Genomic DNA, 16,606 nt, shown 5'->3' with positions numbered 1-16,606 from the left:
ACCTGTCCGGTAAGCCAGACGACACCCAGCCCAGGATACCCCACTCATGCCCACATGCCTTTCCAATTGGCCATCACACAAGCACCCCTGCCACTGGTGATCACACAAACTCCTTGCTCAGCCCTTGCACTCCCCAGCGCAGGTCCCACGTACCCAGCGGGAATGCGCCTGCCTTTCAATGACATTTGGGTCTCTTTCATGGAGCCATGTTCTCCATTTTCTTCAGTGTATTGTGTAAGCTGTTTTGGGGCAGAAGCCTGGAGTCCCAAGAACCTCCCGGCTCACATGGCCTCAGTGCCAATAGGGCAGTGCCACCCTCCTCTCAGCAACAAGGGGGCACATTCCCATAGCTATAAAGAGCTTCCTTCTCTCGCCTTCCAGCTCTGGATCCTCCCAATATGATTTCAGCTCTGACACCCACTCCATCCCCTCTGGCTGCTCCATATCCCCCTCCACTCCGTATCCCCCTCCTCCTAGTGCCCCACAGACCATGGGTCATGGAGACCACCTTGTGCTCCCATTCATTTGGACGCAGGAGTCCTGGAGTCAGTCACTGTTCCTCTCCCGGTCACGGTGCTGCCCTGTACTTTACTGCACATCCAAACAGTACAATGGCAGAAGCCACGAGTGCTGGAGGGAGCCAGTTCCTGATTCAGAGCTCTCAGACACCCGCCTGTGAGCCTGCTGTAGCACTGGATGGATGGAAATGCATGCTCAGCAGGGCTCCCTGCCATGTTCACAGCTGCCAGCAGAGTAATTACATCCCAAGGGGCTGGGAAACTCAAACAAGCACTTGAGGGAGAAGGAAAAACCTCATGCTCCTGGCCAGGTTCAGCAAGGCAGCACTGAGCTACAACCCCGGGGCATGGGGGTAGCACTAGAAAGCAGGGCAAGGACTACAGCAGTGCTGGCTTGCACAGCCAGGCACCAGCCCCATCACCTGGCTGTGGAGGAGGGCAGCACAGCTGGAGAACCCTGCACAATCCATCAGTGCGAGCCCTGGCCACCAAATACGTCCCCAAAGCACAATGGACAATCCAGGGGATGCACCACAGCAGTTGCATGAAGCACTAATTGCTGCTCCATGCCCACTGATCTCTCAGCTCCTGCACAGATCAGACCTCTGGCCCTCCAGCCCAATAGCTAGCTCCAACCATTCCCGATCAGATCGCTGACACAGCTGGACTGGAAACCTGCCTCCTGCCAAGTGACCAGACTCCATGTGGTCTAGTCCTGGTCAGACGCCTGACCCATCCGCCCTGCACCCCACCAGCTGCCACATCAGACCGTACTCCTGGTCCATCCGCCCTGCACCCCACCAGCTGCCACGTCAGATCAGATCCCTGGTCCACGTAGCTCAATGTTTTTCCTCTGGCAGGGACCTGTACCAGAACATGAAGGAGAGCCCCATAGAATCCAGAGCAGCTGGACCCTAAATATGAACCCTCATTTAGCTGGAACATCCAAAATCCTGAGTGTCCACAGCACAGTGTCACCAACAGTAACTAAAGCTAACTAGCCAGACCAACTGCCCATTGACAGGGCAACGCTGGAGCTGAATGGACCTGGCTGGGCTCTGGCGGGTTCAACTATCCCATTTCTAGCTCTGGTTCTAAGCTGTATTATGCCCCGCCCCACCAACCATCTGGCCCTGAGATATTCCCATCGCATATGCAGGAGAGAGGCTCTGGAAGCAGTTGCCAGGTCCCAGCCAGACAGGACACTCTCCAAGTGGTGCTTCGCTGCACTTCCTTGCTGCTCATGCCACATCCCGGCTCTGTCCCCACCCCCTAGGATCAGTGGGGCAGAATGAACACAAGTTACAGTGTGTCAGCATGGCCACAGCCCCCAGTGCACAGGCCACTCTGGAGACAGCAGCCCACTGGAGAGATGAAGGTGAGCCAGGCTGAGGGCAGGTGGCTTCCCCGCCCTGGCTGCCAGTGAAGGGAGGGCTGCTCACTGAGTCTGGGCATGATTAGAGGGGCAGAAGGAAGCAGAGGCAGTTTGCACTCTGGGTGTGCGACTCACTCATTGCATCTCCTCACTTTCCCCGACAGAGAAACACCCAAGCAAGGGACCATTATTGCTCTGTCTACCCAGCAGCGCCGCAGTGTCCCTGGGAGTGGGGGCTTCCAGTCTCTTTTACCTGTTGCCCTGCAAAGGGGTGACGTGCTGGGTGCGCAGCTGTGGACCAGGATGTCTGTGCCTGGCTCCAGAGCTGCCTCTGGCATCAAGTTCACCTCGCTAACCCAGCTACTCGCCACCAGGTGCAGCCCTTAGCACACAGTGAGCACCATTCTGCCCAGGACTCCAGCCCAGTGCTGAGCACACCCCAGAATAGCTTTATAAAGGGGGGCTGGTTTGTGCACACCAACGCCCCCATTGCCCTGCTAAGGGAACCCTTGCATTAGGACCCAGTGCCATGTCACAAGCCCCAAAAGCTGTTGGCAAAGGCAGAGGCTGCCGCCCCGTGCTGCAGCCCCCACATCAGTGGTCAGAACCAGCCTGACGTCTTTGAAACTGCCTCCAATATGCAGGCCAGGTTCAGTGATCTCTGCCCTGGGCCCAGTCCAGACAGGTGGGACTCCACCAGATTCAGAGTCTACCTCAGAATTCTTGGAGGGGCCCCAAGTCCATGCTGCCCCACTGGAGAGCAAGATGCCCCTGTATGTGCCATGTCCAGTGCCAAGCTCATCACTGGCACCTAACCAAACCATCCCCAATGCTCCAGGGTTTCTCTGGTGTCCTGCCTGTGCTCCTCACCAAACGCCCAGCTGGCCTCCACCCCACTGGCATGGGACTCACCGCGCTGTCATCCTACCTGCCCTGTGCCGGGAAAGGACCAGTGACTCAGACCAGTCCATGGCCGTGCGGCAGCTGCCCATGACTCCACATAAAGTGCCGACCCCCGCGGTAGAGCAGGGATTATGGGAACATCCAACCAAAACAACAGAAGAGTCTGCGCCGGAGACCCCTGGCCACACCCCACGGCTCGGGTCAACTCTGCTTCCAAATAGTGCCTTCGCTCCAGCCAGGCGTGGAGGGGAGGGGGCGGGTCCCCCAGCCGGCCCCGGCAGCCAAGGCTCCTCTGGCTGGGGGTCCCCACAGCTCCGCTCACAGGCTGGACGGCGCTTGCCTCTGGTGCCCACTGGGTCCTATGTCATAAACACCTCGAGGGGTGAACTTCCTCTGCCTCCCCACCCCGCTCCAGCGACAGAGGGAGGAAATGACCAGGAACCGGCTGTTGGAGTCAGTTCCCTGCAGCCCATTGTCCTGGCCCTGTCCCCTCTTCCTTCCCAAGTGCACAGGAGGCTGGGGGAGGGGCCTTGCTTTGCATTCTCTCCCTCCCTCCTCAGACACATCTGGACCCTGCTTTGGACTGTTATCCCCAGGCAGAGAAACCCCTCCCAGGGTTCCTAGCTGGAGCCAGCCCCTGTGGGAGGCTGGGCCTGTCTATAGTCCTACGCTGATGGCCAGATGCCCAGCCACTGGGAAATGGAGAAGCTCCACCCAAGGCAGCAGAGCTGCCTCTCAGCTGCTCCCCACCACAGCCATATCAAACCCCCCACCCCAAGCAGCACCAAGGGGCTGGCCCGGCCTGCAGCGGAGGATCAGGGATGCAGGTTTGTCGTCTAAAACTCCCCCCTTGGCAATAGTTCCTGGGCTGTGGCTCTCCCCGAAGGAGCCCACTGCCAGCTCCCAGAGACACAGGTTAATGCCAGCCCTTGGAACTGGAGCCCTCCCAGTGCCCCAGAATGCTCCTGTCGACTCCCAGGGCCATTTCTCTGCACCCAGCTGCCACAGTGATGGGTGCCCTAGGCAGGGGCTGGGTGCTGCCAGGTGCTGAGCACCCTCAACCCCAAAAGTCAGTGGGAGAGGAGGCTGCCCAGCACTGTGTGTACAGGGGGTGGGGTGAGGTGAGGTGGGGTGGGGGGGGGGGGCGGCGGTTGGGTCACAGGCGCAGACCCTACCCCAGGCAGCACAGCGTGACTGGCACAAAGACTTCTGGGCCAATGTGGGGAGTCGCACTGCAGCCCAACCACCCCTTTCCTTCCCAGCGGTTCAGCCCCCTTGCCACTCCCCGTTTGTCCCACCCCATCTGCACATGCCTGACCGCCCTGTGGGCTGTCCATGGCGCTGGAGGGAGCAGGGGCACTGCAGTGTTCACTTGGCCAGGCTGGCTCAGGGCTCCTGCTCCGTGGGGCAGAGTTGTTGGCCTGCAGAGCACGAGGCAGCCCCTAGAGAGATGCAGGCGCCACCTTCAACCCTGGGCGAGCGGAAGGGGAGGGAGGAGGAGGGGGCACTCCATGAAGCTCTGGAGTTGCCAAAGGGTTAGGCCTCTGCCTGAAGCGTGCTGCTGGGAGGCTGATCCCTGCCGAACCCCTAGTACTGCTGGTGCTGGCAACTCACCCACTTGGGAGAACCCCAGGGCCTCTGCCGGCCAGGCTGTCCCTCCACACAGGATGGCAGTCACAGCCCCCCTCCAGTCACTCCAAAGGCATGCTGCAAACGCAGGGCGCAGCAGAGCCCGGCTGGCAAAGCCATGACCCAAATGGCCCTGTCCTAGGTCTAATCCAGACGAGGGAGGAAGTGGTTGGAAAAGCGTGCAGCTTTCAAAGGAGAAGGACCCGGAGCTCCGTGGGGCAGTGAACGAAGCCCTCGCTCTTCATTAGCCCCACATCGCATGGCCCATTTGCCACCACCCAGCCAGCCAGCCAGGGTGTTCAACTGCCTCCCTACCAGCATTCGCCGACTAGCAGCACCCAGCCCGCAGGCCCCTCACCCCAGAGTGACTGCACTGCAAGGGGCAGAGCACTGGGGAGGAAGCCAGACTGCCAGCCCTGGAGAGGAAAGGCCTGTGAATCCCTAGCGCAGGGACAGCACAGGCAGGGCACACTCTGCCTCCCTCCATGGCTTTCCTGCCGAGGAATCACGTCTTGGGGAGTAGGAGTCTGGGCTCTGGAGCATGATGCTACCCCCAAAGAACCTGATTATTGTCGGCATGAGGTGTGGCTGGAGACTGCTCCAGTGCAGCTCCCACAGAGCTCAGAACAGCCCTCCAACAAGTCACTCCAGGCCAGGCCCAGGGCGGTGAGAGGCCCAGAGCCCATTCCCAAGCTCTCTTTGCACTTCCTCCTCCTACAGCCCCTCGGCTTGGGGTGGGTGGGGATCAGGAGTGAGCCTGGGGCCTTCTTGCTGCAAGAGCTGGGGAACAGCGGCTCACCTCCCAGCAAAACAAACACCTACATCCAACAGCAGCTAGGGCTGGGTCCGAGCCCTGGGCCTGGATCTGAGCTCCAGCTGTGGCTCATTAGTAGAGAGGGGACCATATGCAAACCCACAGCTCAAAAGCCTCCCTTGGAGGGGTGCTGATTTGGGTCAGGATTCCAGCTTGCTGCAGGCAGACAGAGTCAGACCTGGGGTTTGGTTGCACCCAGTAAAGACGTTCCCCTTCCCCTCCCCCAGCTCTTTCATTTGGGGTAATCTGCTTCATAGAATCATAGAATATCAGGGTTGGAAGGGACCCCAGAAGGTCATCTAGTCCAACCCCCTGCTCAAAGCAGGACCAATTCCCAGTTAAATCATCCCAGCCAGGGCTTTGTCAAGCCTGACCTTAAAAACCTCTAAGGAAGGAGATTCTACCACCTCCCTAGGTAACGCGTTCCAGTGTTTCACCACCCTCTTAGTGAAAAAGTTTTTCCTAATATCCAATCTAAACCTCCCCCACTGCAACTTGAGACCATTACTCCTCGTTCTGTCATCTGCTACCATTGAGAACAGTCTAGAGCCATCCTCTTTGGAACCCCCTTTCAGGTAGTTGAAAGCAGCTATCAAATCCCCCCTCATTCTTCTCTTCTGCAGGCTAAACAATCCCAGCTCCCTCAGCCTCTCCTCATAACTCATGTGTTCCAGTCCCCTAATCATTTTTGTTGCCCTTCGCTGGACTCTCTCCAATTTATCCACATCCTTCTTGAAGTGTGGGGCCCAAAACTGGACACAGTACTCTAGATGAGGCCTCACCAATGTCGAATAGAGGGGAACGATCACGTCCCTCGATCTGCTCGCTATGCCCCTACTTATACATCCCAAAATGCCATTGGCCTTCTTGGCAACAAGGGCACACTGCTGACTCATATCCAGCTTCTCGTCCACTGTCACCCCTAGGTCCTTTTCCGCACAACTGCTGCCTAGCCATTCGGTCCCTAGTCTGTAGCTGTGCATTGGGTTCTTCCGTCCTAAGTGCAGGACCCTGCACTTATCCTTATTGAACCTCATCAGATTTCTTTTGGCCCAATCCTCCAATTTGTCTAGGTCCCTCTGTATCCTATCCCTCCCCTCCAGCGTATCTACCACTCCTCCCAGTTTAGTATCATCCGCAAATTTGCTGAGAGTGCAATCCACACCATCCTCCAGATCATTTATGAAGATATTGAACAAAACCGGCTCCAGGACCGACCCTTGGGGTACTCCACTTGATACCGGCTGCCAACTAGACATGGAGCCATTGATCACTACCCGTTGAGCCCGACAATCTAGCCAGCTTTCTACCCACCTTGTAGTGCATTCATCCAGCCCATACTTCCTTAACTTGCTGACAAGAATACTGTGGGAGACCGTGTCAAAAGCTTTGCTAAAGTCAAGAAACAATACATCCACTGCTTTCCCTTCATCCACAGAACCAGTAATCTCATCATAAAAGGCGATTAGATTAGTCAGGCATGACCTTCCCTTGGTGAATCCATGCTTCCTGCTCTGCTCTGTGCAGTGAGAAGAGAGGGGCATGGACCTTGCCAGCTCTGTATCTGTCAATCACTTTTGTAGCAGAGATGTGGGGGGTGGGCATGGAGCACATCACTCACATGTCACTGGGATCTGGAGGGACTGATGAATGTGTGCTGGTTAAGTGATGCAGACTCAGATCCTTTCACGGGGCATGTGTACTTTATAGTGTCGTTCCCCTTTAAATGTGAGACTGAGAGCCAGTTGGGAGGGGGTGCAGGCAGGGTGACCACACACTGTGCTCTCACTCACTCTTCTGGAAACTTTGTATTTGTTCTTTCTTGGCTACTAGACATCACCGCCAGGCAGAGCGTGCATGCTTATCTGTGTGTGTGTGTGTGTGTGTGTACAGGAAATACAAGCTTGGAGGACTCACAGCTAGGTGGGGACATGGGAACAGGCTGCACATGCTGGAAGGTGCAAGCCACAGAATTGGAGAGAAATTATTTGGGGTGGGTCAGGAGGGTGGAACTAAAGGGAAATTTAGGCTGAATACTGGGGAAGTCTCTCCAGGAGCCCCAATGCTTAGGACAGTTCAAACTAGGCTGGACAATGCAGTCCCCTGGTACAGTCAGGGATACTCCTGAACTGTCAGGAACCAAATGGGCCTTTTCCTTTGCTAATTTCAGTGGTGCCCCCACGCAGGGCTGACTCCTGCTTCCAGTCCTGCCAAGGCCAGCACACCAGTTCCCGCTACCTGGGCTGACGCTCCCTTTTCATAACGTGGGCAGCAAATGCCCAGTCCCTGATCGCTGGGGCTGGGTGCTCAGTCCCACTGGGGGCCAGGCCAGGGAGCCGCCTTCTCATGGGGCTTTTTCCTACAAAAGTGGCAAAAAGACAGGAGAAGTTTTGAGTTTTGAACTCTGACCAACTCCTCTATCTTTAGGCTGCCAGAACCCACTCACCCCTGATCCTGCCTCAGCCACAGACTAACCACCCTGCTGTAAGGCCAACAGGCAACATTTCTGAAAGCACCTAAGTGACTCAGGTGTCTACGGCCTGTTTCCAAAGAGAATTGGGCACTGCAGCACCTACATCTCATTGGCTTTAACGGGGGCTAGGCCCTTCAGTGCCCATGTCACTTCTGAGACTAGGACGTGGATTCTAAATCACGCAGGCACTTTCAAAATCAAGCCCAGTGCTCCTTTGTTTGTGGGTTTCAGAAAGGAGCCAACCCAGGGGTGCTGACGGAAACTCCACTGCAACCCAAACTGGGTATTGGCTGCTACTTGCCCACTACAAGTGGAAGATGAGGTACCAGGGCATCACATCTCCCAGAGAGCCGGTATTTAAGGCACCACAGATTCAGCAACCGCCCCTGCCACCCAGCCCCCAGGGATAGCCTGAGTAAGCTGGGGACATGGGTCATCTCATCCACACACAAATTCAGCTCTCATCTCTACGCTGACAGCTCCCAGCCCTACCTCTCTTCTCCAGACCTGGCTCCGTCTGTTCAAACTGCCATCGCAGCCTGTCTCTGATGGCTCCTCGGGGATGTCTAGCTGCCCAACATGGCTGAAACAGAGCTCTTCATGTCCCCCAGTCCCTCCCTGTTCTGCCTTGCTCGATCACTGTGGACAACACCACAACCCTGCCTGGCGCTCAGGCCCATAACCTGGGCATCATCTTTGCCAGGGCCTTCTCTCTAGGTCCTCACATCCAGGCTATGTCTAAGCTACGCCTTTCCGAGCCATCCACACAGCTAAAACCCTCACCCAGGCTCTCATCTCATCTTGCATCTCACCCACTGCAACATCCTTCTCTCCAGCCTTGACCAATGTCACCTCGTCCCACTCATACCCATTCAGAACAATGGGTTCTGCTGCAAGGATCCTTCTTCTAGCCCGCAGCTTTGACCACATCATCCTCTCTGCATCCTTCCACGGGCTCCCCCTTCTCCACTGCATCAGACAGGAGCTACTTGTTTTCACTTCCAAGTCCCTCCACAGACCATCCCCACCCGACCTCTCATCATGACAAGGCTCACCTCCAGCCGAGCCATGAATCCAGACTCCATCACTCATGGGTAACCTATGAGTTACATGTTCAAACAAGCCCCTTCACGCTTTCCCCCGTGCTGTCCCCACATCTGGGAGGAGCTCACTGTAAACATCTGCAGAAGTGACCCCTTCTCTTCCTTCAGATCCTGCCTCCCAGCTTTCCTTTGCCAAGATGCCTACTTGAAGCTCTCTGAGGTAGACACCATCTTTCTGCTCTGTTTGCACAGCACATAGCATAATGGAGTCTTGCCCCATCACTGGGGCTCCTAGGTGCTACAGTAATACAAAGAAATACCAGTGTAGTGGCCGAGGTGTGGGGAAATATGGGCAGAACCCATTTCCCATAGACACAGGTTAGCCAGGCCATAGTTTACATGTGACCACCAGAGATCAAACTGTTTAGCTAGCAGGATCTGCGCAAGTGTCGGACAGGAAGGGGGGCTCTTGTCCTGCAATTCATGTGGAGATAGACTAGGGACTGGAACTGGATTCCTTTGCCCACCTGGAATGGACTCTCAGCACAGCCCCTGCTTGCTGCTGACTTGGTGTTGCTGAGCTAGTGTTTGCTGCCGTTTCCCCAGCATTCCTCCACAGGTTACGGCAGGCCTGACACTCCACGTAGCTGCAGGACTGAATCTTCCTTGCTGCTCTTTGTTCGTTTTCTTTGAACCAACAAACATGACAAGCAAAATGTGAAAAATACAGAGAAGGGAAGCAGCTCTCTGGATGCGACCTTTCTGCAGGTTTCACAATGCAGTGCCGGAATTCCATTTCCAACCCTGCACGAGCCGTCATGCTCCACAGCTGCATGGCTTACCTTTGCAATCAATCTCTTAGAATCGAGCGACCCTGCACCCAGGCAGCAGGTGAACACTCAGACGCTCAGGACAGAATACACACATCACTTCCCGGACCCACCACCTTCCTCGGTCACTTTTTGCACACATTTCTGTGAGCAAAATGTTGTCCTCAAGAAACCCTGTGGAAACTGAAAGCATCGGGCATACTTGCACATGAGGGTGTGTGCATCATTATTCACAATGGCCATGTTCCCCAGGCCAGCTTAAAAGTTCTTAGCAGATCTGGCAACTCTCAAATTGTGAAGTGGAAACAATACCATGCAACTCTGTGACTAATCTCACAGCACAAATATTCAGCAATAGTGGCAGTGAAGAGTTCACGAGCATTCCACAGGCTGAAATAGGTTTGCACAGCCACTTGTGGATTAATCAACACATCCGTGAAACCAAAGCCTGTTTGGGACTAATCCTCAAACAAGGAGAGGGGCTAATTCATCTGATGAACTGCTTACTGCAAACAGTCTGGGAGAAAGGCAGCTTTCCCTAATCAGCCCCAGCACACACTAGCAAATCTACAAACAAACAGCATGCATGACATCAGCCAAAGAACCAGGCCACAACCTCCAAAACCAATGCTTCTCACTCAGCCTCTTCCTCTTTGCAGGCCTCCAGCCACCAGAGGGAGACAGATTCTACCCAGAACGAGCAGAGCTGAGTCCAGTAGAGGGCAGCAATGCATGTAAATCATAGAATATCAGGGTTGGAAGGGACCCCAGAAGGTCATCTAGTCCAACCCCCTGCTCAAAGCAGGACCAATTCCCAGTTAAATCATCCCAGCCAGGGCTTTGTCAAGCCTGACCTTAAAAACCTCTAAGGAAGGAGATTCTACCACCTCCCTAGGTAACGCGTTCCAGTGTTTCACCACCCTCTTAGTGAAAAAGTTTTTCCTAATATCCAATCTAAACCTCCCCCACTGCAACTTGAGACCATTACTCCTCGTTCTGTCATCTGCTACCATTGAGAACAGTCTAGAGCCATCCTCTTTGGAACCCCCTTTCAGGTAGTTGAAAGCAGCTATCAAATCCTCCCTCATTCTTCTCTTCTGCAGGCTAAACAATCCCAGCTCCCTCAGCCTCTCCTCATAACTCATGTGTTCCAGTCCCCTAATAATTTTTGTTGCCCTTCGCTGGACTCTCTCCAATTTATCCACATCCTTCTTGAAGTGTGGGGCCCAAAACTGGACACAGTACTCCAGATGAGGCCTCACCAATGTCGAATAGAGATTTGATTGGGTTTGGCTCTCGGGCATACACTGTACTCTCTATTCCAGCCTTTCTGCAGAAGCTTTGCTGTCCAGGACCCTGATGCAGGAGAGAAGTTTCAGGTTCATACAGAAGTGGGAAGGAGAGGGAGCCTCTGCAATACAACAGATTGGTGTGTGGAACCTCAAAGGGAGGTTCCTGCAGAGCTGATGCAGAGTCAAGCTGATACAAGGTCTCCTGCAGATCTACACAGGATCCCTGGCAACACTAGATCCATTACAAGGACTGTCCTTCGGCACTCCTGCTTCACAAAGCCAGCCTAGGAATCATCCAGGCATCACAGAGGAATTTGTGAAAAACACTAAGAAATTTAAGGAGACTTACACACACACACACTTACTTCCTGGTGAAATGGGGAGGAGCTGTGGGTATACTAGGCCATCAGGCCCTATGCCAATCTGTGATGCTTGTTTCAGACATCTCTCTACCGTATACTGAGGACACATGGGGAGATGGAGAAGGGCAGAGTTAAGGTTACCAAAGGGTCCCAAACAGTGACATTTGTTTAAGGTGTTACGCTAACTTAGAGTGTCCTGGCTTTCCAACAGAGGTTTTTAACCCCAATGCATTCTTGTAAGACCTATGCTTTACCTTTAACTAGGATACGTATTTAACAATGTTAGCTCCACTTTGTGGAGGCTGTGTCTGAGCACGTATTCCTGGCTAAGCCAGCCATTACTGGGGAACAGCTGTAAGCGTGAGTGGGTATAAAGACTCCTTCCTGCATTGCCCTCTGTCCTGGGGTGAGGCATGAACAGAGGAGCTGTTTGCAGAGGCTGTTGTGCACTTCCACTCCCCCTCATAAAGGACTTTAAATGTAAGGGATTAAGCCATGGCTAGATGCAGATGGCCTGATTCTGCTCAGTTCCACCAGTGTACCTCCATTGACGGCAGCGGTACAGTTCCGCCCCAGAGTCTATCATTCAGCGGAGCAGACAGCCTCATGCGCTATCAGGTCAGCAATCTCCAGCCTGCTCAGCCAAGACATCTCAAGACTGTTTGCTGACACTAGGCAGTGAACTGTGGCCCAGAGCTCCAGCCGCAGATGACAGTGTCACAGTCAAAAAATGGCTCTGCTTCACTCACTCACCCGTCAGGGCCAGAGGCCTCCACCAAACCCACCAGTCTCCATGGGTCTGTCTCACTTTGGGGGCTCTCAGGACAGTTACAGCCTGCCTACACAACAGTCAGAGGTGGGATTCCCAGCTTGGGTAGACATACCCGTGATAGCTCTGCTCGAGCACTGAAAATAGCAGCATGGCTGCAGCAGCACAAGTGGGTCAGGCTAGGCACCCAGTACGTACCCCACGGATTGGGTGGATTGGACTCCGGTGGCTAGTCCAGGCTGCCACAGCTATACCACTGATTTTAGCGTGCTAGCGTGAGCAGAATTAGCACATGCACATGTGCCTGAGGTGGGAATTACACTTCCAGCTGCAGTGCAGACGTGCTCTTAAAGCCCTAGGTCCCCAGGGTGACACATGGTAACCAGGGTCACTCTGTGCAGCACTGGATTACACAGACACTGCACACAGGTGCCTGGAGTGTGCAGTCACTGTCCATGCAGACTGTGTCACTCTGCAATGAGGCCACAGCATATATGCAGGGTCTGATGGAGTGTCACAAACCTGAATTGCAGGGACTGAGGTCAGACGTCCAGTGCTGGATGTCACTGCCATTCATCTCGGCCACTGTCCTGGGGGACGTCACCAGCATCTCCCTGCCCTCACACTGGCAGTCACTGCACAGTACTGGGGGGGCTGCATGTTAGTGAGAGTTCTGGAGCCATGGTTAGTAACTCCCACAGACCTTATTACTGCGACCAGTTACAACAGACAGATTGGCTCACTACAGAGCCCCTCCCCTGCAAAGCTTTGGCCTTTCCCTGCCAGTCACTTCGTCTTCATAAGGACATAGGAAATTCCACACCTGGTCAGAACATCGGCACAGCCACCCCCTGCCCCACCGGATCAGATGATCGGCACAGTCCCCCCTGCCCTACTGGGTCAGAAGTTCAGGATGGCCATTTCCATAGACAGCCCCTGCTGCACCAGGTCAGAGCATCGGCACGGCCACGCCCTGCCGCACCGGACCAGACAGAACCTCAGTGCAGTCCTCCCCTGCCACATACTTGCTGTTGCCCACGTGGTCAGAACCCGGCCTACGACAGTATTTTTTTTTTTTTTTTTTGGTGGTGGTGGTGGGTCGGTTCTGACTTGGGTCCCCCGCAGCCCGCAGGCCTTAGCCCCTTCCTTCCCCACCTCTGCTGGAAAGGAGGCAGGTGACTGACAAGCTCTCAGGGCTGCTCCCCATAGAAGAGTCAGAACCAATGCGTATTTGATGAGAACAAAGAGCTGTTTAAGGAGAGCACAAGGAGCAAGCACAGCACACAGCACAGGCTGTTTGTGTGAGCACAGGACTTCACTGGATAGGGGAGGCCAACAAAGGCATTTCCTACCCTTAGCCTGGACTTTCCCAGGGTAGTGGTCAGCTTCAGGTTGGACTCCAGCCATGCATCCTGCCCTGCTGCTCCCAAAATGGATCCTCTTTCCTCTGCTCCCAGGGGCTGACTTAGGCTTTGCCCACACTGCTGGAAAAAACCCTCCTAGGTCAGGAAACATGTCCCCACCCAGCAGGTCCATGGAAGCCTCCGCAGCCCTTCTAGCCTATCTGAGACTGGTTGCAGTCCCACTGCCCAGCCCTGTGATTGAGTGTTGCAATCACTTGATCTGGTTCTGACCTGTCTGGGGAGGGGACCCACCAAAGGCCTGGTTTTTTCTGGGGATAGCAGGCACTAAGAGCTATCGAGTTTCAGTGGCTTCTTACTCAGCAGATAAGGCTTCACCTTCAGCTTTGGTTTTAGGGCGGTACCTTTCCAGGAGGAATGCCTGGGCCATCAGAATCCCAACAGCCTTCTAGCACTAACAGGACTGGGTGTGTCTCAGTTGTCCCCACTTTACATATGAGATGAGTGTGAAAATTCTCTAGCAGGCAAATTCGCAATTATGACTTAGCTAAAACCCTCAACATAGCACATCGACTAGGATCCAAGGGCAGCTTTGCTGTGAGAAGTTACCCAAAATTAAACCGCAGCACTGGAGAGGGGTCATATTAGTGGGGGTGACTCCATGGTATACATGCACTCAGTTAACAAGTAAAGAGATACAGGTTTGTTTTCTAAATAGCTGGCCCTGCATGCTCCCCAGGGATCTGGGGCAAGCCAGGGCCTTCCCTTCTCCTGCATCTAGCCAGACTAGCCTCCAGCTCCCCCTCTCTCAGCTGTGTGGGCTCTGCAGGGCTAACATCAGCCAGGACTCCTAGGCATGAAGTTCTCCCTGAGCTGTCATATTCCCATTCACTAGGTATCTGTAAGAGACAGGGCAGCATTTTGAGCTCTAAGGATTGGCTGAACTGAATGCGGAATAGTCTGAGGAGACCTGACAAAGGTTAGCCCAAGCACTGGGAAAACGGCAAGATCTGAGCATGTGCAGAGCACATCCTCACATCTCCTGGAGCCAGGGGTCAGAAAGAGGTGGAGGCAAGATTCCCAAGTAGCTGAATTGCCGAGGTCAGCCCAGGGGAGGGCAGAGGAGTGAATAGACAGCCCTGTGTGAAGCAAGGTCAGGGCTAGACAAGGTTGGACTAGTTTGCTAGTCCAAGAGCTCTGCAGTGAATCCTGGTAACCCGCACAGGTCCCTTGGGGGTAGGTTCTGTCACTGCCTCCTTGCCTGGGTCTCTCCAGTGACACAGCGAGTCGTAACGCACCCTCTACGGTGCTTGACTCAAGCCCAGGAGTCGGTAAGAGACTTGCACCCATGCAGTGAGGGGAGAGAACAGACCCCAGGCCCTCCAGCTGGAGTTTCCCTGCAAATGAGCAGTGGGTGCTGAGATATGGACCCCATATCACACTACACATGTGCAACAAATTCAAGTGCCGCAGACGGTCCAACTCCTCTCCAAATCGCCACTGCCCCAACACACAGCCAGTCTCAGTCAGCTCCAAACACGTAGGAGAGCTCCCTGAGCTGGCAGCAACACCAGTGCCTTATCCTCTCTGCAGGCCCAGACACCAGAGGGCATCAGCAGTGCATGTCTCTCTCCCACACACAGCGTTACAGTGCAACACCGAGAAGCCTGCCTCCCTCCACTGGGCTAACACAGCTGGGCTGGTTACAGGGGGGCCCCCGAGCCACTGAAGCCAGTCACCCACATTCCAGCCAATAGAGGGCAGCAGCAAGCCAGCACCTGCACACACACAACCTGGAGTGAAGGTGACATATTCTAGTTAGCAGCTGGGCCAAGAGCAGAACCCAGGTGTCCTGGCTCTGACTCACTGTGTGACCTTGGGCAAGTCCCTTAACCTTTCTCCAGATGTGACACAGCTAGAACAGGGGGTTGCATGCAGCAGGCCCACACTCTGGGCCAGCCAGGGGGAATGAAAGCTCCCTGGGGAACTGCTGGAGCACACAGCCCAGTGTCATTCCTGTTGCTATAGCAAACCCCAGAGCACCTGCAGATACTCAGCATGTATTGTCAGCCCCCCCTCACCACCGCAACTCAGAGCACTCCAGGGAACAGAGCCTGCAGCCCAGCTAGGCAGCCTCCCCACCTGCCCCTGCCTGGCCTGAGGAGGAGGGGTCTCCAGGGAGAGGAGAGGAAGTGTTCTGCCTGTGACCTGGCGGGAACATGTGTGACAGCAACAGGAGGGCAAGCTAGGCTGCAGGAGGAGGATTAGGGCGCAGGGCTGGGAGTGCACGGCAGGCAAGAAGCTGCTTGGCAGGAGCCCGGTGCCCAGGCTGCCAAGGCTCACCCTGCATTGGCGCTGCACTGGCAGGGGGCTAGCAGAAAGAGCCGGTGCCTGGGCTGCCAGGGCTGGGGCAGGCTCATCCTGCCCTGACACTGGGTTGGCAGGGGGCTGGGCAGCACAGCATGGCAGAGGCAATATAAGAGGTGGATTATGGTGCTGCCCACACCCTCCCCCAGGCAGATGCAGGATCCCAGCTGCATGGCTCATGCCGGAGAGGGGAGAGCGGGGGCTTACACTGCACCCACAGCACGAGGGGAGGGGAGACTACCGAGTGCTGGGGGTGACACAGCCAGAGGGCGCGGGCGTGGTGGGGCGGAACAGGGGCTGCGGAGCGCACCCAGGCAGGGCCCCGGGGAGCCGGGCACGGAGAGGGACCCCCCCAGCCCGGGCGCCGCGGCGGTACCTGTTGCCGAGTCCATCTTGCCTGGCCGGGGGCTCCTCGGCGGCTTGCGCTGAGAGTTGCCCATACCTGGGCGCCGGCGGCTCCGCCCGGGGGTCACCGCGCCTCGGCGCCGCTGCGCCCCGACTCCAGCATCCCCGCGCTCGGGGGGTCCTGTAGCGCTGCGCCGGGCTGAGGGGAGCGGCCCCCGGGGCGGGCGGGAGCCAGGGCGCGGAGCGGGCAGCCGGCCCTCATGCCGCCCTGGGCCAGGCCGGGCTCGGGTGGCCCGCGGCGCGCTCCCCGGCCCCCGCGCCGCGCTCCGGCACGTCGGCGGCCCCGCGCCGGACCCAGGCAGGGGGCCCGCCAGGCTGCGGCTCCCCGGCCGCGGCACGTTCACACCATGGGGACCTGCGGCCGAGCCGGACTCGCGCCGGGAGCGGGGGTCTCTGCAGCGCTCACGCCCACGGCGCCGGAGCAGCCGCTCCGGACTGACACCCCATGGCCACGCTCCGGCCAGG

At 56.1% G+C, this 16,606-nt stretch overlaps 1 protein-coding gene across 1 annotated transcript in view; it reads right to left on the bottom strand.

Annotated features, from left to right (window-relative positions):
* NHSL2 (NHS like 2) overlaps positions 1-16,244 on the bottom strand; it is an 80,782-nt gene extending 64,538 nt beyond the window's left edge. The window contains exon 1 of the mRNA XM_084639508.1: positions 16,113-16,244. Coding sequence (XP_084495634.1) covers positions 16,113-16,176 — 64 coding nt within the window. The 5' untranslated portion in view covers positions 16,177-16,244. The remainder of the gene's footprint in view (positions 1-16,112) is intronic.
* Positions 16,245-16,606: the final 362 nt, after the last annotated feature.

This window comes from Lepidochelys olivacea (genome assembly GCF_965140295.1).
Source record: "Lepidochelys olivacea isolate rLepOli2 genome assembly, chromosome: 9".
Lineage (NCBI taxonomy): Eukaryota > Metazoa > Chordata > Testudines > Cheloniidae > Lepidochelys > Lepidochelys olivacea.
The sequence above is the reverse complement of the archived record's forward strand: the minus strand, read 5'-3'. Positions and strand labels throughout refer to the sequence as shown.